General features: G+C 46.0%; 2 protein-coding genes across 9 annotated transcripts; one reads left to right on the top strand and one right to left on the bottom strand.

Annotated features, from left to right (window-relative positions):
- The first annotated feature begins 3,294 nt into the window (after positions 1-3,294).
- On the top strand, positions 3,295-22,563 carry LOC100831903 (uncharacterized protein KIAA0930 homolog). 8 transcript variants are annotated; one of them, XM_024454734.1, is made up of 11 exons: positions 3,297-3,504; positions 3,896-4,088; positions 4,178-4,234; positions 5,050-5,156; positions 5,645-5,762; positions 5,846-5,920; positions 6,046-6,192; positions 7,970-8,024; positions 20,634-20,672; positions 21,093-21,295; positions 21,762-22,545. In XM_024454734.1, exons 1-11 carry the CDS (start codon positions 3,407-3,409, stop codon positions 21,801-21,803), a joined length of 1,134 nt encoding a protein of 377 aa, XP_024310502.1. In that variant the 5' UTR covers positions 3,297-3,406; the 3' UTR covers positions 21,804-22,545. The 8 variants fall into 8 exon arrangements, 6 of the variants coding, with proteins under 6 accessions (XP_024310501.1, XP_024310502.1, XP_024310503.1 ...); XM_024454732.1 differs by having other exon boundaries at positions 3,299-3,504; positions 20,550-20,672; XM_010240445.3 differs by having other exon boundaries at positions 3,300-3,504; positions 20,550-20,672; positions 21,780-22,545.
- On the bottom strand, positions 11,977-17,257 carry LOC112268721. The gene is made up of 2 exons (XM_024454736.1): positions 12,631-17,257; positions 11,977-12,542 (listed from the first exon to the last, which is right to left on the bottom strand). The coding sequence occupies exon 1, from the start codon at positions 17,237-17,239 to the stop codon at positions 16,067-16,069; it is 1,173 nt and encodes a 390-aa protein (XP_024310504.1). The 5' UTR covers positions 17,240-17,257; the 3' UTR covers positions 11,977-12,542; positions 12,631-16,066.
- Positions 22,564-23,449: the final 886 nt, after the last annotated feature.

The following is a 23,449-nucleotide window of genomic DNA, read 5'->3' as shown; positions in this document are numbered from 1 at the left end:
GTGCTCCTAGACACTCTATGAAACAATAATGTAGGCCTCCTCATAAAAAAATAGTATATTCTTGTAGCCACCTTATTATACATGATAGCTATATGTTAGCTAAAAATGACATGACAAAAGCTTATAACCAGCAGCAGACTAAACTATTAATCTTGTTCTTAGCCTTAGCAAATTAATTAATGGACACGACTACCCAGCGGCATCGCTGTGTAGCGCTCGGCAGCGGCGCCAGCCTGGCGGTCGATGCCCTGCGCTCGATCTCTGCGCGCGCATAGTCTCGTCCGAACAAGCGTGACAGCCCGTCACGCAACCAACAAACAGCCCAGCCTAGCACGTGGCCCAATCCAGTAAATAAAAGGCTGAAAATTAAGAGCAATTAAACGGCCCTATCAACTCGCGCACGGCAGGCCTTCTTCCAAATTACACCTAATTTCACAGTGTGTATCCTGATTTTTCATTTCAATATTCGCCATTCACATATATCACAAAATTATGCTAGCCAGGTTAACTTGTCGGCTTGCCAGTTTATTTATGCGTACTTACCCCACTTATATATGCCTATTAGGACCTCGGTAATACACGACAGGGATAGGGTACATGGCATGGCAATTAGGACCAAATAACATGACAACTGTGACCAAATATTATGGCAACTACGACCAACAAACATGGCAACTAGGTAGTACACGACATAAGCGCTGGTGGTGCATGACATGGTCACTATGACCAAATAACATGACAACTGTGACCAAATAATATAGCAACTAAGACCAACAAACATGTCAACTAGGTAGTACACGACATGACCGATAGTGCTGCGTGAGATGATAACTGTGACCAAATAATATGGCAATTAGGACCAACAAACATGGCAACTAGGTAGTACACGACATGACCGGTAGTGGTGCATGAATGGCAACTAGGACCAAATAATATGAAACTAGGACCAACAAACATGGCTAGGCAGTACACGACATGACCGCTAGTGGTGCATGACATGGCAATTAGGACCAAATAATATGGCAACTGTGACAAAATAATATGGCAACTAGGATCAACAAACGTGTGAAGTAGGTAGTACACAACATGACCGCTACTGGTGCATGACATGACAACTAGGACAAAATAATATAGCAATTGCGACCAAATAATGTGACAACTAGAACCAACAAACATGGCAACTATTCTATTGCTAATACGAGATTATTGTGACACAAAATAGACATTGACGGATTCTTATTGAAAAACTCTTTCTAATGGTGTTACTTTTATATCTATATATTAAATATTACTTGTATAACTGTTGGTGAAAGTTTGCCACGAAATTCAATGTGGGCCTTATAAACCCGGATGGAGGAAGTACTACTTAATTTTCACAATATTTGGTCATAGTTGCCATACTTATTTAGCATGGTTGTCATGTTGTGCACCACTGTACCAGGCAATTAGGATCGAACAACATGACAATTATGATAAAATAACCTGGTTGCTAGCGGAAAAAAATGTGACAATTGAGCAATGGTGAACATCAGAGCAAGTCGGATGAAATAACCTGGTCGCTAGGGGCAGAAAATGTGGCAATTGAGAAGTGGCAAACAACATGGATACTAGGATCAAATAACCTGGTGGCTCGGGACAAAAAGTGTGGCGATTGAGCAGTGGTAAACGACATGACAAAGATTCAAATAACTTGATCATTGGGGACAAAAAAATGTGACAATTGAATAGTTGTCAATGACATGGCAATTAGGATCACATAACCTGGTCGCTAGGAACATAAAATGTGACAATTAAACAATAGTAAACAACAAGGCAATTAAGATCAATTAACCTAGTCGCTGGGGCAGAAAATATGGCAATTGGGGGCAGAAAATGTGACAATTGATTGTAGACGTAAATTTTGAAAGACAACTATTTCGAGACGAGAAACAGATCTCACAAACAAAATAAAATCACGGTGAAGTGTATGAATCGAAGTATAAAACAAAATCATGTTTCCACCGTATAAAACAAAATCATGTTTCCACCTTCATTCGTTCCTACTACAACTTTCAACAAAGGATATAGATGTACAATAATCTGACCAGGGCATAACCCAGCAATCGCACGTGCAAGCTCCTATGGGTGAGACAAAACATCGAACACCTTGTGTGCACTGGGAATAGGGACCCCGTCTTCGCCAGGAAGACCAGCAGGCAGCAGGGGAGTCTTGTCTTGCTGGAACGTGGTGGCGTAGGGCGGGAAGGAGGAGGAGGAGAGCATGTCGAGGGAGTGAGCTGCAGTGACATCCATGTGTGGTGTCGTCGTCGTTGTCTGCGTGGCCATGCGCGCCTAGGCCGCGAACTTGGCCAGCTCAAGCAGCCCCTCGCCTTCATGAAGTCCGCTGGGTCATGCAGCCCCTCGCCGTAGCCGTCCGCGGCAGCCAGGACCGCATCCTCCTCCGACGAAATATCCTCGCCCAGCGCCACCACCATGCAGGCTCCAACTTCTCCGATGCAGAAGAAATAGATCCCGTGGTCGCGATTCGCGGCGTACCTGCTGCAGCATGCCAGCGAGCCGGAGCCACTGCTACTACTTCGATGTGCCGGCGGAGGCCGCCGAGGAGGCCATGAAAGGGAGCTGCAGCAAGCGCTGGGCGCCGCATCGACGTTGGGATGCCTGGCGGCGGTCCGGGTGGGACGGCTCCGGTTTCGTCGCTGCTCCGCACAGCATGCCCGTGCCGTCGATGACGTCGAGCGGCTGGCTCCTCAGCGCCTGAGGGCAGGAGACGGCGGCGGGGAAGTGAAGGAAGGAGAAGGGCGACAAGAACAAGGAGGGCTCAGTGCCGTGCTCCGCCGAGGACGCCGCGCGGCCGCACCTTGCTCGGGATTTGAGGCTGCATGTGCGCTCCACTGCCTCAGCCTGCTTCAATCGGGAAGAAGAAAATAAGACAGAGACAGGGACAAGGGGATCGAGAGAAGTAGAAACGAGAGAGAAGCATCGGGAGGAATCGCCGTACCGCAAGACCAAGTGGGTCACGTGCCCCACTTAGAATACCCGTTAATTAATTTGTTGATCATTATTTACTCCCTCCGATCCACGATCCATAATTAGAGTCGACGACTAGTTTTTTTTTAATTTACTCTTTTTTTAAGAGAGCATTTTAATTTACTCTGTTTTATAAGAGGTACAGGCCTCTTCTGCAGCGGCAAATTTTGACCATAATGGGTCAACGGGCACAGCAGCCCAGGCCCAGCCCAGGCAAGAGAGCCGACGCGAGGGTATCTCCTTTCGGCCCATCCATTGGAATCCCATCACTCTCCGCTAGTTTCCTTCCCAATTCCCAGGCCGGCTGCTGAGCTGGGCAACCGCTGTGCACTGCCGCGGTACCGTTGCTTCCGACGCGAGTCGCCTCCGATCCCCATCCATGGCGGCGCCGCCTTCTACCTCCTCCTCGCCGTCCGGGGAGATCGCCGTAGAGAGGTCACCATCCAGCTTCGGTGGCGGCGACGCGGCGCCCTCTAGGCATGTCCCCGCCCTCTTTCTCTTTAGTGGAACCTCGAGCCTGTCTCTCGATTGCTCCCACACCTAAGCAAAATTAGCAATAAACTGCTTCCTCCAATTTAGGCTTAGGAGGTGCAATTCCATCTTAGAAAAGCAAAAATCAGATTGGGATAGCGGGCGGCACAGAGAGGCTAAGTTGACAATTTAAGAGTTTAAGATGTGGAGTTCGACCGGAGCATAGCTACCTTGAACGCTTGTGCTTCAGTTGACTCCTCAAAATGTGGTTGTATCCTGCATTAGCTGTTTTGTAATGCTAATCCCATCTTCCAGATTTATGAGGGCATCAGTTTAGTAGACCTATATGTTTCAGAGGGTATCCAATCTGAGGAGGTCTGCCTGTTTCTGTTTTCAGGCTCGAATTGCTTAGCATGGTGAAGAAACACTCACATTTGATTGGATGGACGGTCGTTGAGGCTGAAGATGATGCATCTGATGTGGAAATGGACGATAAATTCTGGCATGAAATGCTTGATCTTTTCTTTGTGCGTGGCAGGGTGTCAAAGAGCAGAGAAGAGGACGACCTCGTCTTCTTTGTCAATAGCATGGTACTTTTGGTCCTGCTCATTTCCCTTATATTTTCCTGTCAAGTCTCTATTGTATGCAAAATGCATCTCACCCTTTGGTGTTAATGCAGAAAACACATGGTTTCGAAGATCCACCTCCATTTTTTGTGCGGAGATGGGCTCCTAAGGTAAATGTAGTTACACTAAATTTTCTTTACTTCAGATCAGCTAGTGCATTGTGAGGCTTTCTTCATACTAGATTAAAGTAAAATTTATACATTACACATTCTTTTGGCACTCCCTTCTTGCATTTACAAGACTGTACTGTTATTCAGTTGCAAACATAACAAGGTGTGCTCTTTATTCTGTTCTGAAGTTCTTGCACTTAGTATTGGAACATCTGCTCTTTTATCCATAATGTTTCTTGTCTTCATTTTATTTAGCTGATGCAGTGTTTTTAGTTGTGTTCTTGCACTGACATGATAATCCTTGTGTGGAATAACTAAATGTGTACTATTACCCAGATAAGCCAACAGTTTTCGCTCTTACTGTTGAAGCGGACTTGTTTGGCAGAAAAACATACATGTTATTTGAGTAACCCTCTGTGTATGGGAAGCTTATTCAATTCGTTTTTGTTCTTAACTTCTGTAGGAGATGGTACACACTTTTCGTGTATAACTATATGAACATGCAGTACTGCAACTTTTATATTTGTGAGTTGCATGACGACATTGTCAGAACCTATTGCGGTTTTATGCTATATATGTTTAACATTTATTAATGCTAGTTATGTTTATAATTCTGTATTCATGAATAAATGAATATACAGTACTGCAAAGTTTGTGCTTATGAGGTGTAATTTGTAAGACAAGTGTCGTTGCCCAAATCCTAACCATAGTTTCTTTATGTCTTATTTGTTTAACAAAGTGTTGGAGAATCTCTGATAAGAAAAATAATTTTGTATTGAGTTTGTGGGCTAATATGTTCCTTTGGCGATTACCAGCTGGAAAAGCTCATCAATGTTAATGTGTCTGAGATTGATTGGGAACGTTCATTCTATTTGAATTTAGTCACTCACACATCATATACTGTCACAGTTGCAATATACAGGTATGTTTATGTAACATTTTTGCTAAGAGTTTTGTATACTCTGACAACTGGTTGTAATATGCATATGAACAACTTAAACCTTTTTTGGGGTGATCTAACAAGGTAAATCTTCTGGTATTAATACAGCACTTCTGGCATGTTAGCCAGTAAAATCCTTTGCAGATTTCGCTTCTTGGATTCTTATCCTTTGTTGAAATGTGATACGGTTGTCATATGATGATTCCTCTGTTATTTAAGATAGGGTCAACACTAGTATCTCTTCAGAGAAGTGGTTGAGAAATGAGAAATGTGTTTGGTTTAGTAGTACATTCACAGTTTGTTCATTAGTTGACTGAATAATTTAGCATAAGTTTGCGCTGGAATGTTAGGGGGCTCACAAATTTTAGGGCCAGTAGTCTCTGTCATCATATGTCATGCAAAGCAAAACCAACTTTACCTCAGTAAATATATGTGGCCAGTTATCTGATTCTTATGATCTACTTCCGCAGCATTGGGGATCTTCGCAATCGTGCAGAGAAAAGCAAGCGATTGCCTCCAGTTTATAAGGTTTCCAAAACTGTATATGCATCCCCTAGCCGTGTAAATTTCCGTCTTGATCGAAGGAAGGTAATTTTTTTCTGGTATCATCTTTTGAAAGAGACAACCTTTTAGTATAAATAAATAAATAATCTCTCATATCTCATTGACAGGCTGTAGAAACAGTACCTGCATATCCCAACATTTGTTTCTCAGTTGATGACTTCGATGACCCTTTTGATGCTGTGGTGAGTTCTTATTCCGAAATATATAATAATGTGTTCTGGCAATACCGCGCAAATGTTGTAGATACTTACGGTTGTACCTTCTAAGTTGACCCTAAATAGTAAAATGAGTTTCTAAATTGGAGCAGGTTTTATCAGATCCTGAACACTGCTATTGTGTGATTCTGAATGCGCATGATGGGGCAGCCTTTCCTGAAGAAACGAAGTCAAAAAATGACAGTTCAAATATACAATGCGGAGCAAACTCCGGGAGCAACCAAGAGAACCCACCAAAGGTTACTCTCTATATGAAAGATTTCTTTGCAACAATTTTTGATTCACTACTTTAGATCATCGTTTTCAACAATTGTCTCCGCTCTGTTGCCCAAAACAGCTCACAGCCTGCCAGTCCTCATTCCCTTCCCTCTTTCTCTCCTCTGTCCTTCCTCCGTTTCTCCAACCTCTAGCATCAGTGGTTGTTCTGCCACGTGGTAGTGGGCCAAACATGTCGGAGGTGAAGAAGATGCTTTCATTTACTAGGGATACTGCTGTTCTTGTTGCACAGAGGAGTGGATAGTATTATCTGGCTGAACTTGGCAGTGCAGATCGAGGCCAGTGGCAGAGAAAATCAGAAAAACAAGCAGGATAGCCTTGTAAGATCAAGTTGATTTTCATTGTTTGTCGTTATGTGCTGATAGTCGTGGTGGATGTGTTGTGGGAGCTGGAGTGGTGGGCGCAGATGAAAAAGATGATGACAGTGGCGACCGGCAAGGAATGGTGGATGGCAGTGATGATCACCCAGCTGGGTTGGCTTGGTCGCCGGTTGGTGTCGGGCACAAATTGTTCTTTGTGGCGTGTGGTGTAGAGAGAATAAATGAGGAGACGGCTTAGGTGTGAATGGCAGGTGGTTCCAAACAATGTCCACACTATCACGTCCATGTGGAAAACTGCTAACACTGTTCATGTGCATGTATGAAAACAACCACGATACTGCCTCAGGCTTAATTAGACAGAATTGAGATATTTGGGGAGTCATTAGACGATATTTTTGCGGTCAGTTGGAGTTTTCCTGGTTTTATAGATTGCTAATGCTGTCCAAGTGTCCATCTTCCTAAAAACCTTTTTTCCCTGTATTTGGAAATATAAATTTATCGAGCCTCACAATTAAGGATATGCAATTTCAATTATGTCGATAAGATTATATATGATATTGATCTGAGGAATATGTATTACTGAGTATTAAGTTTTGTGGAACTTAACAGTAGTTTCTTGTTTTTAGTGGTGTTTTTATGTGTGGGGTGTTTCCAGTGGTGGTTAACTGCCAAATTTGTCATGTATGTGAAACTCTGAGATAAGTTGCATAGCGAGACTTCGTTCATAGCACCAGAGGAAGTTTTAATCAGTGTGACATGATTGCCTCATTGGTGCATTTACCTAAGTCCCTTTTGTGTGCAGACTGGAAAATGTGCAAACAGCTTTGGCACTTCTTTTCGTTAAAGAGGAGAAGAAACATATATACAAAGTTTATGAGCAGGGCAAAACAAGTGGCCACTGCCTCTGCATGGACATAAACACAAACCAAACAAGTAACGATACAGCAACACTAAGAAAAGACCTACTCTACTTCTCCTGGCTGTTGTAGCAACCCAGAATGACCTATCTCCACCAAACTGCCTCCACTTTTATGGCGTTTTTTTAGCACTGAACTCTGTTAAAGCTGGAGTTTTTCTGATGCCACGGAGGCTTACAGGTGGACACTTCTTTCAGTCTGCCCCTTCTTCATTTTTTAGTTTTATTAATCTAGAATTCTAAATTTAAACTACTCTTAGCACACACACATTACTTTCTCCTTTAAACCGCTATTACTCAGAATCTATCTGCTTCTGGGAGATCTGACAGTATTAGTATTTGCCAGCCACTCTTTTTAGAAGAAATCTTACGACATGCTGTACTTTCTCAATATCCGGTTTACACTATGCATTCAAATTAAACTAGTATATTTCTCATCTTTTTTTCAAAAACAATCCTGGATTTCATGCTTATTTGTGGAGCTTACTATGATTGCCTTTGCAGAGAACTCTCTTCTCAGGCTATGTCAGCTACCAAAATGTCCGTGAAGCTTATGATGGTGAGTCTTCCATCTGTTTACTTTATTTACACAGCAGCTATTGTGCTAATGGTCCTATTATCTAGCATTATATCTGAAAGTGTTATTTACATAGTATTCCAATACTGCCACAACAAAGCAATAATATTACACAGTATCCTGATAACCCTTATTAGATGGGTCATGGGTGATGGATGCCTAACGTCTTGTTCCAACTGGATATTAAATATTATATATCCTAGAGTAAAATGCATTAGAGGTCCTAATTTTTTCGTAAAGGTCCCAAGTTAGTCCTAATTATTTGAAACTGCACGTCTGAGTCCCAATTGTTTCATAAGTGGTTCACCACAGGTCCTATGGTGGTTCAAGCGCATGCCTCTTGCCGACGTGGCTATTTGGGCCCACCTGTCAGATGCCAAGGTGGACTTATTTTTTTGCAAAACCCCCCTGCCTCCTTCATTTTTCTTCCCCATGCCCCTCTCCTCTTCTTCCTATCTCACCGAAGCTTTATCCACGCCGGAGTGGAGGTCTCCACACCGCCGCCGGCGCTCGAGCGGTGGTCCCGGGCACCTGCCCCGTCCCAATCCCTCTCCTCTTTGCCAAGCTGGAGCACATCATCCGGCGTTTTGAGTGCTCCGGGAACGACTTTGGGTGGGGCGCGCTTGTGGCCGTAAAGAGCGGCGGCTCCAACAAGGTGGACGGGTCCGTCAACGAAGGAGATGGACAGCAAGAGGTTGCTGGGGCGGGCCGTGCTAGCTACAGCGCCGCACGGCGGCCGGAGAAGGGTGGCGACGAGGGGACGGCGGCAGCTCAACCGAAGTCGAGGAAGACGAGCGCGATGGCGACGATTCCGGCCATTCCGAGTTGATTCCTTTGGCGTGGAGACTAAACGCTATGGGGTGGAGCTTCCAAGCTAGGCCGCCCGGCTCGGGAAGGTGGCGTTGTTGGGGCGCGCGGCAGCCGGGCGGATGGCGCCGAAACCCCCATCGTGTGAGGCTGCTTGGGGCGGCATAGGGCGCGAGAGCGGGCCAGAGCGGTGAGAGGACAACGCCCGGTGGCGGCAGGGCGAGTGGTTCGCGGAGGAGGCGTGGCGTCGAGGTCAACGACGGTCGACATAGGAGCTGCGCGGTGGGGCTGCGTTGGGGCATGGGAGATCCAGGCGAGGACGGGGCGAGTTCGTGCGGGTGTTGCAGTCCTTGTGGTGTAGGCGGCTGGGTCGGGGAGGCTCGGGAGCTGCGGGAGCCGCGGGCGGTGCGTCCCGCCGGAGGCGGAGAAGAAAAGCGCCTCACGACCGCTCAGGGCTCGGCCACCGCATCTCCCCTCGTCACTCGCGGTTCCGGGATTTCATGGCTTTCGTGGAGAAGAGAGGAGAGCAGAGAAGGGGAGGAAGAAGAGGAGAGGGGCACGGGGAAGAGAAATGAAGCACGCAGGGGGTTTTTTGCAAAAAAAATGTCCACCTTGGCATTTGACAGGTGGGCCCAAATAGCCACGTCGGCAGGAGGCACACGCTCGAACCACCATAGGACCTGCGGTGAACCACTTATGAAACGATTGGGACTCAAATGTGCAGCTTCAAAAAATTAGGACTAACTTGGGACTTTTACGAACACTAGTACAAAACGGGTTATCAGTGTCGTGCAAAATTGGCTATCAGTGGCGTGCTGACTTCTGGCGGGTCCAACACACGCCACTGATAGGGACACCTATTAGTGTCGGTTCCAGGTGACCGACATTGATCAGCCCCACGGCCCGACAGAGATAGGTTCTGGCGAGCCGCGCGACAGGCCTAGATATTCTATCAGTGGCGGTTGCTATTGGGTATTAGTGGCGGTCGGCGCCCGACACTGATAGGTTCTCGGCGAGCCGCGCGACAGGCCCAGATAGTCTATCAGTGGCGGTTGCAGTTGGGTATCAGTGTCGGTCGGGGCCCGACACTGATAGGTTTACGGCACTGAAAAAAAATTGTTTAATTTGTTTAATTCCCAGGTTAATATACCACAATTATACACATCACACAGTTCATTCCAGAGCATATATATATATCAGAACAGCATCCATATGCATAATAAAAACCTTCATGTAGCACTACATTGTTAAGTTATAGAGACAACAAATGCAAATCATCATATTACATGAATGGATTACAAAGTTTAAGCTCCTATGACCGAGCAACTGGTCCTGCGTAGAAATCGCCCGCGTCATCAATCACCTCCCTGTTGATTATCTTGGCCATGTTCCTTTGGATGTTGTAGACAAGCCAACCTGAATCGTGTATGTCCCGCATCTCCTCATTCCATTTCTTGTGCAGCTCCTTCAATGACGTCCTCCATGCGGGCTTGAAGTCGGTGATCCAATTCTCGATGTGGTGGGCGCAGTAGTAGCCGCAGTACACGGTGCCTCGAGGCTGTTGCAGGCAGGGGGACCTATAATTGTGTTGGAGCCTATGTTTGGCATAGGTAGGAAACCCGTCCTTCTTTGCTGAATCCCAAGCCGAATCGATCAGATTTCGGATGGGTCCCCAATGGCGCTGTGGTTCATCTTTGCCTTTTCGGAGTGAATCGAAGTATGTGACCGTGCCCCACGGTACACAAATAATTATTACGACCCAATGTTCCCTGTTTTGAAAAGAAACAAATAGTTATAGGCAAGGATAACAATGTAGTGGATCAACAAATAGATATATGTTATTAAATAAACTTACTCCAAATGGTAGGTTAAAAGGATGAAGTCGCGGTCTCGGTATTTGAGCATTGCTTGCTGAAGGTACAATTGCGACATATCTCTTGAAACATCTTTATGCTCTCCAGGACCGATCATTTCGTAGGAAAATGGTAATGGGTCTAGTACGACCACATCGTTCTTCTTTATCCGCATGGCCTCCCTTATGTAGTACACACACCACAGCCTTAGCAAGCTGTCGTCAAGCTTCTGGCGGTTGAAAAGGTGAAACATATCCATGAAATCTAGTGCGAAGGTGAAGGAACCTTTCTGCATGCCCCCCTCTACTGGGTTAAAGAAGCCATAGTCCTCTGGCACTAGAACGTTTAGTTGCTAGGCATGTTGTGCAGAACCCCTCGATTGGCTCATATAAAAATCGTGAAGTTGTTGCATCTCTCGGGGCAAGCCACGAAGGTTATTGGGCCCTACCATCGGTCGTCCAGGGTAGTAAATGAGATATTTGTCCCCCATTCTACTCACGAGATAGGACCCATCATCCAATCTGGACCCATATTGAGGCAAGCGGTCCAAGCTTGAAATATCTGGCCTTGTTTCCCAATTCTCATCGACTTCTGGCACATGAAATGGATCCTTGCCCTTCTCCTCGGTGTCCTTTCTACGGCCCTTTCCCCTACTCCCTCTCTTTGTGTTGCCTCGCCTGCTTTTGAAAACTTTCATCTCCTCATCTTTGTAGACCTGGGGGATCTTGCGGCCAAACGCTGACTCTGCGGCCCCCAACAGTGATTCCATCTGAGGTGGAGGGAGGCTTGGTTGCCTAGTGGGTAGGCGTGCTCTCTCATATGGCGGCGACACTTGGGTGTTTTTTTCGCCATCGACGTCAGCAGGGCACGAGTTTAATTCAGGGTCTTGGGAATCCGAGGGGTCAACAGGGGACGGCATGCCTGGGGAGTAGCCAAGAGGCGATGAAGAAGGAGCTCGCTTGTTTGAAAGAGCTGGAGACACAACTTTTCTCGCTGATGGAGATGGAGTAGGAGAAGGCATGCTCCGTGTTGCTACCAACCTCCTAGGCCATGCAATGAAATTGCTCTCGCATGCGCCTAGAGTATCCACGTCTTCCTCTGGAGGATAAGGGACTATGTACTGAACATGTTGCTCGACGACGGAGTTTACCTACACCTTCACATGGTCATCAGGCATGACTATTCCATGCAAAAGCGCCAGTGTTTGTCTGGGCATCAAGATGCCGTGTGCGGCCAGCTCAATCGTGCCATCCTTGTCCACAAGAATCCGGCAAGGGATGCCATCCTGCGCGTAACAATGTAACATTGTGTGAAAGACTGTTGAGCAATGAAAGGAGTGAAGTAGGTAAGGCAAAGATGCTTACCGTGATGTTGTTGCTTGGACCCGGATTAGGTATTGGAACATCGGTAGTGGCAGACCCGGAAGCAACGCTACCGCTCCTAGGTGGACGTTGCAGACCCCGACCGCGCGTGGGGAGACCTTGAAGCAATAGTCCCAGAATGCCTTGCGCACCGGACTTTTGCAGCACCGCATTAACGTCGACGCCACTTTCGTGTAAGCTATTGAGTAGCACAGAGAGAGCTTTCGATGCGCCAACTGCTCCGGCCTCCTCCGCCCTTTCGCGTTGTCGCAACACTTCCTTTTTCGGCACTTGGAATCATCCTGGCCGAAAATTTTCTTCCATGGCGCACCTTCTCCCTCCCCAAGTATACGGCCTGTATGCTCGGGCCTGTTTAAGCCATAGGTCAGAGTCGACTCCCACCTCTTGCTATGGACCGAGTCGTTGGAGCCTTCTGACATCTCCTTCTCCTTCCTCTGCTCGTGATCAATAGCTCAGTCCTGTAATAGTAAGACAAAGGTAAAGTGAGTATTGACGGTGTTATAGGAAGCTACACTATAACATGAGCACTTGTAATCATTGCCTTACCCAAACTTCTTGGAGGTCCTCTTGCAAATCCTCTTTCCCCGCCCACTGTTCCTTTCTCATATGCATTCGCATGAAATCTTTGGTGCGTTGATGCTTAAGATTCCCTTTCAAAGGAGGCACTATGCCAAGCTTGGCCAACTGGGCGTCCTCCTTGTCCCAAACCTTCTTCTTGCCCTCTTTCCCACGACTTCCGAGATGGTGGTTGTGCTTCTTCTTCTTGCGCATCTCAATATATTTCTCTTGCCTCGCAATGAAGTCGGGGTCTTGTGATTCCTTCTTGAAAGATGCCCAATCTTTTGGGGTAATGGAAGGCCATTTTTCCTTAACCTTCTCAATGGGAACATCGAGCCAATGCTTTCTAGCAGTGGATTGCCAGTTACTTATGCCCCTACGCATTACTTGGTTGGCGGCTCTATGAACATCTTTGACATGCTCGGGCTTAACCTTGAACCTGGCCCAGACATCGTTGAAGCAAAGTTCTTTTGTCGTCTTAGGAACCTGGGTCCACTTGTGAACTATACGGCAATTTCGCCGGACAATGGCCCCTAGGGTGTTGCTGAAGGTATCAGCTGCCTTCTCAGGACTCAAAGGCCGGCCTCTAGCAGAAATCCTAGTGACGACATAGACATCGTCCTTCAAAATGTGGCTCCCTCGCCTGGTAACCTTCTTTTCCTTACTAGACGAGGGAGTAGGTTCTACTTCCCCATCGGTGGGTTGCTCTTCGTCACTTGGGTTTGAAGAGCCGACACCACTAAGTGATGAGCCCGAAGAAGAATATCCACTTGAATATGTCTCATTCGGACCTTCTTCCGGTTCCTGGCTATGATCTTGCGGAGGTGCTTCTTCGCTGTCATCTTGAGGAGGTGCTTCTTGCCGGAGTTCAACAATTGGGGGTGGTCTTCAACGGGTTTGTTTAGTCCTAGCCATTTTGAGTACCTACTACAGTAACACAAACAAATTACTACACTAAGACAAATTTTATTGAAACCGTGGCAGGCAGAATGGGTTGCTCTATCTATTGGGTTGCTGTATATTTAACAATTGGGTTGCTCTATCTATGTACACTGTGCTGCAGATAGATTGTGCAGTTTCAGAAACAGATTACTCACAAACATTCAAAATAAACAGAGGTTGAAACTGTAGTTCTAACATTATAGAGAGCTAACTTTGACATCACTTGATGATCGAGCTTTGAAATGACACAAGCTGCTATATGCTCCATGAATCCATAGCTAATGACTTGCCATATAATTTAGATGCGGCAAGCTAAATCATGCAAAGCAGGAAATGTTAGGGTTTACGCGCAGACTAAAACAATGTAAAAGTGATAAGCTGGTGTGTGTTATTGGATCCAACAACTTTGGGGTGATTTTAATTCATTAAGATGTGCATCTGATCATGTGTAGTTCGAGGGCTTTTGGCTGCACAATTCAGCCAAAATGTTGTTACTATTTAGGGTTTGCAGCCCACTTAGTACTTACTCATGAACTGCAATTACATGTGGTAAAGTTTGTGTTTGGGGCTGTGAAAATATCAATTTCAGTCACTTCCCAGGCAAGTAGGTTTAGACACTATGTTACTGATGTATGAACCAGTAAAAAGGTAGAACAATTCTGATTATCTGAGCAGTTTTTGCAACTGCCATCTTAAACAAACCAACCTTCAGAACAACTTAGTGATAGAGAATGTAGCATCCAAAGAACAGAGCTTCAACAGAAGAGGCAACACTCCATATCTATATTGATTTGCACAATATCTATATTTACCTAGCATGAATTTCTATTACCCAAAGAACAGAGCTTCAAATTTCTATTACCTAGCATGAATTTCAGCAAGAATAATGAACAGCAACAATAATTTGAGCAAGAATAACGAACAATTTGAGCAATTTGAGCAAGAATAGGAATTAGGGCTTAGGGCTTACGAACAGGGTCGGGGAAGACGGCGGTGCGGTCGGGGACGGCGGCGGCGGTCGGGGAAGACGGCGGTCGGGGACGGCGGCGGCGGCGGCGAGGACTGCGGCGGCGGTCAGGGCGGCGCAGCGGCAGGGCTTCGCCGCTTTAGGGTTCGTATGCGCCAGCTGCTGGTCTCGCAAATGAGACGCGCGGGCGACGATTGGGGATTTCGGCCAAGTCCCCAGCTATTTATATCTGCATCCTATCAGTGTCGGTTATCGCGGAAAAACCGCCACTGATACTTGTGCTATCAGTGGTGTGTATACTGGAAACACGCCACTGATAGACTTTGCTATGAGTGGCGTGTTATCCCTCTACACACCACTGATAGCTATTCTGCATTTCCTTCTTAAATTGCTAATATATTCTCTATTAGTCCAAAAAATTATTGAATTGTACTTTTGAGTGTGCTTAGTCATGTTTCTATCCCAACCAAAAGATAAATCCCAAATTCAAAATATAAACACATAATTGTATGATTTTCTGAGCCATTTTGTAGTAATTTAAATTTATAAAATTCATTTGACATCAGAAATAGCTCAAATTTGGTATGCAAGCTCAATTTGTGCACTTGAACATACACAAAAAAAATTGGAAAATAATAACAAAGTTAAGTACAAAATATGTTCAAATTGGGATGTCAGGTTAAAAGGTATACTGGATATTGACTCATAAGAGCTAAAGTTCGACGGATTATGTGCTTCATTTTATATTTTCACACCAATTTTTGTGTGTGGTTATATTACTGTAATAATTGTTTCCATGCCAATTTTCAGAATATTTTGATCAAAAATGAATTTTATAAATTAATTTTTAATGAAAGTAACCCTCAAAATCATACAAATATGTGTTTTTTTTAATTTTGGATTCATTTTTTGGTTGGGATAGAAACATGCCTAAACTCACACAAAAGTACAGTCCATTCAGTTTTTGGGTGAACAGATAATTAAATATGAATTTAACAAAACAATCCCAGGGATCTATCAGTGGCGGAATTACAAATAGGAACCGCCACTGATAGGTCACCAAAATATTTCCAAAATCCTAAGTCATGCAGGTCAGCTATCAGTGGCGGTCTTTTGGTAAATCCGCCACTGATAGGTTACCAAATTTGCCTGTAATTCAGCTATCAGTGGCGTGTTTTTGAGGGATCCGCCACTGATAGGTCACCAAATTTGCATGTAATTCAGCTATCAGTGGCGTGCTCCTGGTGTTATCCGCCAGTGATAGTGCTCTCACTTGTTGTTTATAATTGAATACAGGTCATAATGCATATTTGACACAGGTCACAGGCTAACCACAAACTGACATATATACTGCATATTTGACACAGGTCATATAACAAACATACAACAATAGCTTAAGATTCGAATATGGTTCAAATTGAGTTGCTAACACATATAGGACATAAAACATAAAGAAATACATGGTTTCTGACAAATACACACATATAGGACATAAAACATAAAGAAATACAACTTTTAATCATCTTTCCTACTCTTCTTCACCCTCGTTCGGTACGTCAGTTTCTCACGGTGTGTTTTCTTGACGTATGCTCGTGTAGTTGCTTTCTCGTTACCGGTACTTTTCCTCGCCCGTTTCCTCGTCTCGATCGTGCGTTCCGCCTCTTCGTCATCTGCGGCCGTCGTAGGATCATGGAAACCGTCATAGTCTTCTTGCGAAGTAACTCCGTCGACTCCCACGATGCTTCTCTTCCCTCTCCTTACGACTACACGGCTTTTATTTGACGGATCTTCTATGAAAAATACTTGCTTGCATTGGTTCGCAAATACCCATGGTTCTTGGGTTGCTGGGATTGCTTCGACGTTAACTTGGTCACGAGGGATCTCAGGTGGTAGCATCATGGTTGTGAATCTATGGCCATCAGGTTTCACGTTCGTAGCCCATCTCACACGAAAAAGTGGGATCCTGGTGATGGAGTAGTCCAGGTCCCAGATCTCCTCAATCACTCCATAGAATGCTTTAGTCTTGGCTTGGCTATCAGTTGCAGTTTCGGAAACCAATACTACACTGCTATTTTGATATTGACTTTCACAATCCTGAGATTTTGTGTAGTACGTGTACCCGTTAATAGCGTAGGCTTGCCATGTGGCGACGTGATAAGCTGGTTCCCGCGACAACCTTAGCACCGTCTTTTCGTTTTCATCTACCGGCTCCCTCTCATACCAATACTCCTTTAGCCACTCAGCGAAATGTTTATTGTGCTGTCTATGGATCCAAATTTGTCCTCTGGTAGGGTTGTTGTTTTGAAGCTCTTGCATGTGCATTTCCTGGTAAGGCCGGACCGCATCAATGTGTTGAAGCACCACCAAATGTGCTCTGTTAAAGTCAGCTGCTCTCCTCTTTGAATGTACTTCGATATACTTCTGCCCAAAAAGTCCTTGGCCAGCTAGCTTGCCCTTGTGCCTTGATTCCGGCACGCCTATTGCTTTCTGATCCGCTAGCCAATCTGTGCAGAACTCGACGCACTCTTGTACCAGGTAGCCTTGGAGGATGCTACCTTCAGGACGCCCTCGGTTACGAACATAGCGCTTCAAAACCCCGTTGTATCGTTCGGGCCCATACATGTTGTGCAAAAAAGATGGCCCTAGGCACAATATCTCGTCGACGATATGGACCATTAAATGGACCATGACATCGAAGAATGTCGGAGGGAAGTACTTCTCAAATTCACACAATATCTGTACCATCATAGGTTGCAGTAAGAGACAACGCTTCACGGTAATTGACTTTTGCGAGATCGTGTCAAAAAAGTCACAAAGCTTAATCACTGTCTCTCTTACCCCAGGCTCCATGGCACCCCTGATTGCAACTGGGAGTAACTGCGTGATAATCACATGGCAGTCGTGAGACTTCATACCAACCAGCTTGTGACTCTTCATGTCAACGAGCCGCTTGATGTTGGAGGAGTAGTTCGAAGGGACTTTGATGCCTCGAAAGCACTCGCACACTCTATGTAGCTCGTCCTTGCTCAGATTGTAACAAGCAGGATTAAAACGTGTAGTCACCGTCACGAAACCATTTTTGTTTTCCGGTGACTCTTCTTCTTTTGCCCACAGTTCTTTCCGTATCTTCAAAATTTCCAAGTCTTTCCTTGCCTTCGGTCCGTCTTTCGTCTTGTCAGGGATGTTCATCAACAATCCCAACACGCTGTCACATACATTTTTCTCGACGTGCATCACATCAATGCTGTGTCGGCATCGCAAGTGTGGCCAGTATGGCAGGCCCCAGAATACAGACCTCTTCCACACGGAGGTGTCCGGGCCGTCCTTATCTTTGACATTTTCCGCTTTCCCAGGCCTAACCTCCAGATCCTTGACAATATCGTAGACTTTTCCCTAGGTTTACCCTCGTGCTCTTCCTTTCCGTTGAAGCTCTCCGCATCAAGCCTCCACAGGTCTTAAGGGTGCAACCACCGCCGGTGTCCCATGTACACAATTTTGCGTGATGTGGGCAACATCTTCGATATTGTATTCTCCGCGCACTTTGTACATGACTTGTACCCTTTTGTGCACTGGCATGATGTATTACCGTTTGCTGGGTAGTCATGCACACAAGTCAGCAACGCTGCTCTAAGGGTGAAGTACTCCTCCCTGCGAGCGTCCCAAACCTTTCTACCTGTATTCCAAAGTTTAGCAAGCTCATCTTTCACTAGCTGAAGATAAACATTTAGGTCAGCTCCGGGTTGCTTTGGGCCTTGAATGAGCATACACAGGTGGATGTACTTCTTCTTCATGATTAACCATGGAGGAAGGTTGTACACAAATATGATCACTGGCCATGTGTTGTGGGTGCTGCTCATGTTGCCGAATGGATTGATTCCGTAGTGCTCAGCCCTAGCCTTAGGTTCCTGGGATCACTGGCGAAATCTGGGAATTCCGCGTCCAAGGTTCTCCATTGAGCCGCATTGGCTGGGTGTTTGAGGATCCTAGCTTCAGTATTGTCTGTACGGTACTCTCCATCTGGATCGTACATCTTCTCACTCGGATCGTGATAGACCGGTCTCACCGCATCCTTCAAGTTCTGAAACCAACGCTCAAACCGACTACCCATCGGAAGATACCAGACGATCTTCGTCGGCCGACCTTTCCTCACTTCTTCCTCATCGACTTCGTCGTGATTGCCATCTTTCTTCTTGTATCGTGAAGTACCACATATTGGGCATTTGTCCTTGTTTTTGTGCGGTCCCGTGTATACAACGCAGTCCAGTGGACATGCATGATATTTCACAACGTCTAATCCAAGCGGGCAGGTAATCTTCTTTGTCTCGTATGTGCTCTTAGGCAATTTGTTGCCCGCTGGAAAGACTGTAGCAAGGTAACTCAACATCTCCGTGAAGCCCTTGTCAGAAAGCCCAGATTTTGCCTTTATCCTAAGAAGTTCAAGTGTCACTTCTAGGACATTATTGTTGATGTCGGCATTGTCATACATTGGTGTGTTTGCGTCCTCAACTAGCTTCTGGAACTTCTTCTCATCTGTGGCATTGTCGGGGTCCTTCAGTTGATTCTGTAAGTGCACGTCATCTAGCATTTCCCCCATCCGACCATGCGGAGCTTCATCGACCGGCGTTTCTTCATCCATGGTGTCGTCACCACGATATTCTTCACCACTTTGGTCGAACTCTATGTGTTCTTCTTCAAAGCCACTATCCACTTCTACCGCAACCTCCCCGTGCGAAGTCCAGCAAAAATAACCTTCTACGAATCCATTTGCCATTACGTGCATCTCAACATCCACTAGCAGGTGCATCACTGTGTTACGACATCTGTCACATGGACAACACATCTTCACATTGCCCTTACTCTTCATATCAGCTACCGCGAAATAATAAAATGTGGCCCATTTTGCTACCCAAGAAGCCGACATTCTCTCCTCATACATCCAACCACGGAGAGACGAGCTAAGAAAACATAGAAGAAATTGAAGCAATTAATCACAAATTACATCACCGGGTATGAATCGAAAACACATTGTATAGCGTAATGTGGCCAAATTAATGGGGATTGAGAGCCTAGAGGGGAGAGGAAGAAGATGGCCGGGGCGGAGAGAAGGGCGGGGGCCAGCCGGCCGGCCTGCTGCGGGAGAGAGCTAGAGGGGAGAGGAAGAAGATGAGGCAGAGAGAAGGGTGGGGGCCCGCCCGCCGGCCGGCGGCGCTGCCTGGGCCGGGGCCGAGACCAGATCCATGAGAGAAGGGGGGCCGGGCAGTGGAAGAAGAAGGGGAGGAAGGAGAAGAGGAGGGCCGGGGGAGGAAGAAGGAGAGGAGGATGGGGCAGAGCCAGAGGGGAGAGAGAAGACGGCGGCGGCCGGCCGGCCAGCGCCGCCTGCCGCGCGCGTGCGCAGGGGAGAAGAAGGGGGCCGGGGAGAGGAAGAAGAAGGGGAGGAAGGAGAAGAAGAACGGATTTACCTGCTGGTAGTGGTGGCCGGCGCCATTCAGCCGCGACAGCGCTCCGCCGTCGAGGATGAAGAATGGCGGCCACAGCTGGTCAAGAAGACGCGCAGCGCGCGACCAGTTGCCGCCGCTCGGCCTATTTATATGGCCGAGCTATCAGTGGCGGACGCGGAATAGAAACCGCCACTGATGCTTGCCAACCATCTGTGGCGGATACACACAGAAAGAACGCCACTGATAACCTGCCTATCAGTGTCGGTTACCTGTGCTTAACCGCCACTGATAGACACAGCCACTGATAGACAGGTATCAGTGGCGGTTTCTAGTATAACCGCCACTAATGGTTGCCCCAGGGGACGAGACATGGGCCATTGGCGTCCTATCAGTGGCGTGTGTGGGTGTGCCCGCCACTGATAGTTTTCTATCAGTGTCGTGTCCGCTTCACCCGCCACTGATGGGGGTCGCGAATGGCCCGTTTTGTACTAGTGGAAAGAATTAGGACCTCTGGTGTATTTTACTCTATATCCTAATATCTACTTCTTCTAATGTTATAGCTGGGAAATCCAAATTTGGGAGCTTCCTGTCACTTGGGCAAGACAATACTAAACCTGATAAACTTTTTATGCGGGGCCCTGAAGGACGTGGTGAAGTTGAAGTTGCTGTTTCCGGGATTGCAGGTCTGTTATGTTATCCTTAGAGTGCTACTTTTATGTCTGGATATTTCACAAGCACTTTAATGATCCTATTGTAACATGTTCTATTTATACTGTTTGATTTGAAAGAGTATCTCAGGTAAGGAAACGAGTGCATCTAATTCTGCTAATATCTGGTCCATCAATCCATTGATATATTGTTGCTCAGTATTTTGTTTGCAAACTGGACAACTTTTTGTTGCTATGCTAGCTTTTAACTCGTATCACATATTTCCATTTCGAATAATGACGAACTACAAATTCAGAAAGCTGTAATGGAGATAATTGATAACCTACAGGATATTAGTTCCCGTACAGAACCCTCAAAAGTTGCTGTCCACTTTCTCTGAAACTGCAGTACATGTTGTTGACTTCTCAAACTGAAATGATTGTTGTTTTAATTAGATCAGAGCCATGAGAAAGATCCAGGAGACAATTTCCGAGTCCTTGTTCATAGGGCGGTTTCTGCTGCATCAAAGCTAGCAAAGCATGCCTATGAAGCTGCATCTGCCAACAAACGATTGGATGATGAGCTTCTGCCACTGAAGTGTTGCTTGATGTCAGTTTCTCTTCCCTGGGACTATATCGCCCACGACCTGTTGCACAAGGTGGGTCCTTCCATATATGATACATCATTACTCCTGGATAATATGAAGCTGTGTTGATTTTTAAAATTGGTTGTAAATAGTTGTACTCCCTCCCTCCGTCCTAAAAAGGATGTCGCAAAATTTTCAAAATATGGATGTATCTAGACATGTTTTAGTAGTTCTTTGTTTATTTTCGTCATATTGCATTTTATGTTGTGACCACCGTAACCTATTCAAACAGTGTGCTTGACGGAATTGATTTACTTTTTCATTTCATTGATGCAATCAATCAAGCTTTCAAAACAAGTGTTGTAGAAACTGACATGGCAGCCTTGGTGCCACACATCCAGACATAGGTTGTACTATTAGCATCTGATTGAATGGCAAGTGTATTAGTTCCTGCTCATATTGCATTGGATCTAATTTGCTCAAATAAGTGTTAAGGTGAAACAAGATTCAGGTTTTGAAACATGAGATTTGCTGACAGATTTTGGTAATGCACCAGGAGACACCTCCACTGGACTTGTGAAACTACCGATGGAGGTCTGCTTTCATAATGATGGTGCAAAGTTTGTGGTTGGGTATCAGAGGCTAGTAGAGGGAAGCTGAGGTGTGATGTAAGTACATGTGTACTTTAATAGACCAACACGGTGCGCGCCTGCGTGGTGGTCTACGCTCTACGGGCACCGGGCCCCCGGCGCAGCAGCAGCGGGGGATCAGGAGGAGGGCTCCGGCGGTGCCCTTCAGCTGGCCGCCGACAGCGACGACGACGAAGAAGACGAAGGATTGTTCGGGGCCGTGGCGGCGTCGGAGAGGGCGATCGAGGAGCTGAGGAAGACGTCGGCGGGCGAGGCGAGGGAGAAGGGCTAGCTGCTCGGTGTGCATGGAGGACTACTCCTTCCGTCATGCCGTGCGGCCACTCCTTCCACCAGCGCTGCATCTTCGAGTGGCTCGAGCTCAGCTGCGTCTGCCCACGCACGAGGAAGACGACCAGGCGACGCATGCGCTTTTTTTTTTTTTTTGAGAAAAGCAACAGCCTTGTATTACTCATTATCAGCATCAGCATCATGCTGAATACAGGCCCTCAGGAACTCGGGTACCTGATACAACCAAGTGTTTACAGCACTCAAGGGTGAAGCATTTTTTGCTGTAACATGTGCAGCCATATTTGCTTCTCTCTTTACATGAATAACTTCAAAAGAGATACACATTCTACATAACTCTTCTATTTGATGCAATATTGGAAGAATACAAATTATACTACTCCTTCCGATCGTCGGTTGGTGATATATATTTTTCTTCTTGTAGCACTTAAATCGTCGGTTGAGCAAGTAAATGCATTACACATATGTTGACATCTAATTACAGTCCACTCTTTAGTGTGATTCTATATCTATCAGAGTAGGTCGTTTGTTCTTATCCAAAATCATCGTGCAGGTGTATGATTTCTCGTACAACGTTATCCTCCTTTTTCTAAAAAAACAATGATTTGCCATATATGCACACGTTACGCACGTACGTTGGTATCCAAAATCGTTGCGACAGTTCCAAACACTGCGGGCCGGCTTGCATTGCTCGTCCACGAGAGGTGGAAGAAACAGAGATCAGGTCCATGGCCCAGCCCCGTGGGCCAAAGCGGCGCCGCGGATACCGCCTTGCGGGCGGGCTTAATTTCGGAGATGAGCAGTCCATCTAGCAGCCCATGGTACCCTTTGGCCTCCAACAGAATCGCGTCAAGGTCAAAGGCGCACAGTTGTGCTCCACGAGTTTAAAAAGGTATCACTATTCCGTGCCGCGTGCCGACATCTCTTTTATTGAGAGACAAACAGCATTACGCTGTGCCAGAACCACTGTAGCGATAACCACAGCTGTAGCGACGATGCGTCTCGTGATTATACAGAGTACTCCCTCCGTTCCATAACCGGAGGCTAGCACGTATTTTTAGATTTTTAATTTAACTAATTAAATATAAATTAAATAATGAAAAGATTGTATCATATAACGAATCTAACGGTGTATTTTTTGTTAAGAAACATATATATTTAATTAATCAAAATTGATGATTTAAGCATACGTGCGTGCCCATATTATGGGACGGAGGGAGTACTTACTGTGATAGTAGTAAGTCAAACTTATAGTAGAAGTTTCACAGTACATTGGAAGCATGACGTGCAG

This window comes from Brachypodium distachyon, chromosome 4 (assembly GCF_000005505.3).
Source record: "Brachypodium distachyon strain Bd21 chromosome 4, Brachypodium_distachyon_v3.0, whole genome shotgun sequence".
Taxonomy (NCBI): Eukaryota; Viridiplantae; Streptophyta; class Magnoliopsida; order Poales; family Poaceae; genus Brachypodium; species Brachypodium distachyon.
This window is presented reverse-complemented; position numbering and strand designations above follow the sequence as displayed.

Excerpts from the sequence above, each read along its gene's own strand:
- LOC112268721 (XM_024454736.1), bottom strand. The coding sequence starts at position 17,239 with ATGGTCCATTTAATGGTCCATATCGTCGACGAGATATTGTGCCTAGGG.
- LOC100831903 (XM_024454732.1), top strand. The coding sequence starts at position 3,407 with ATGGCGGCGCCGCCTTCTACCTCCTCCTCGCCGTCCGGGGAGATCGCC. Across the intron at positions 5,763-5,845 it reads TCCGTCTTGATCGAAGGAAG|GCTGTAGAAACAGTACCTGC; the intron begins GTAATTTTTTTC and ends TCTCATTGACAG. Across the intron at positions 20,673-21,092 it reads TGCTGTTTCCGGGATTGCAG|ATCAGAGCCATGAGAAAGAT; the intron begins GTCTGTTATGTT and ends TGTTTTAATTAG.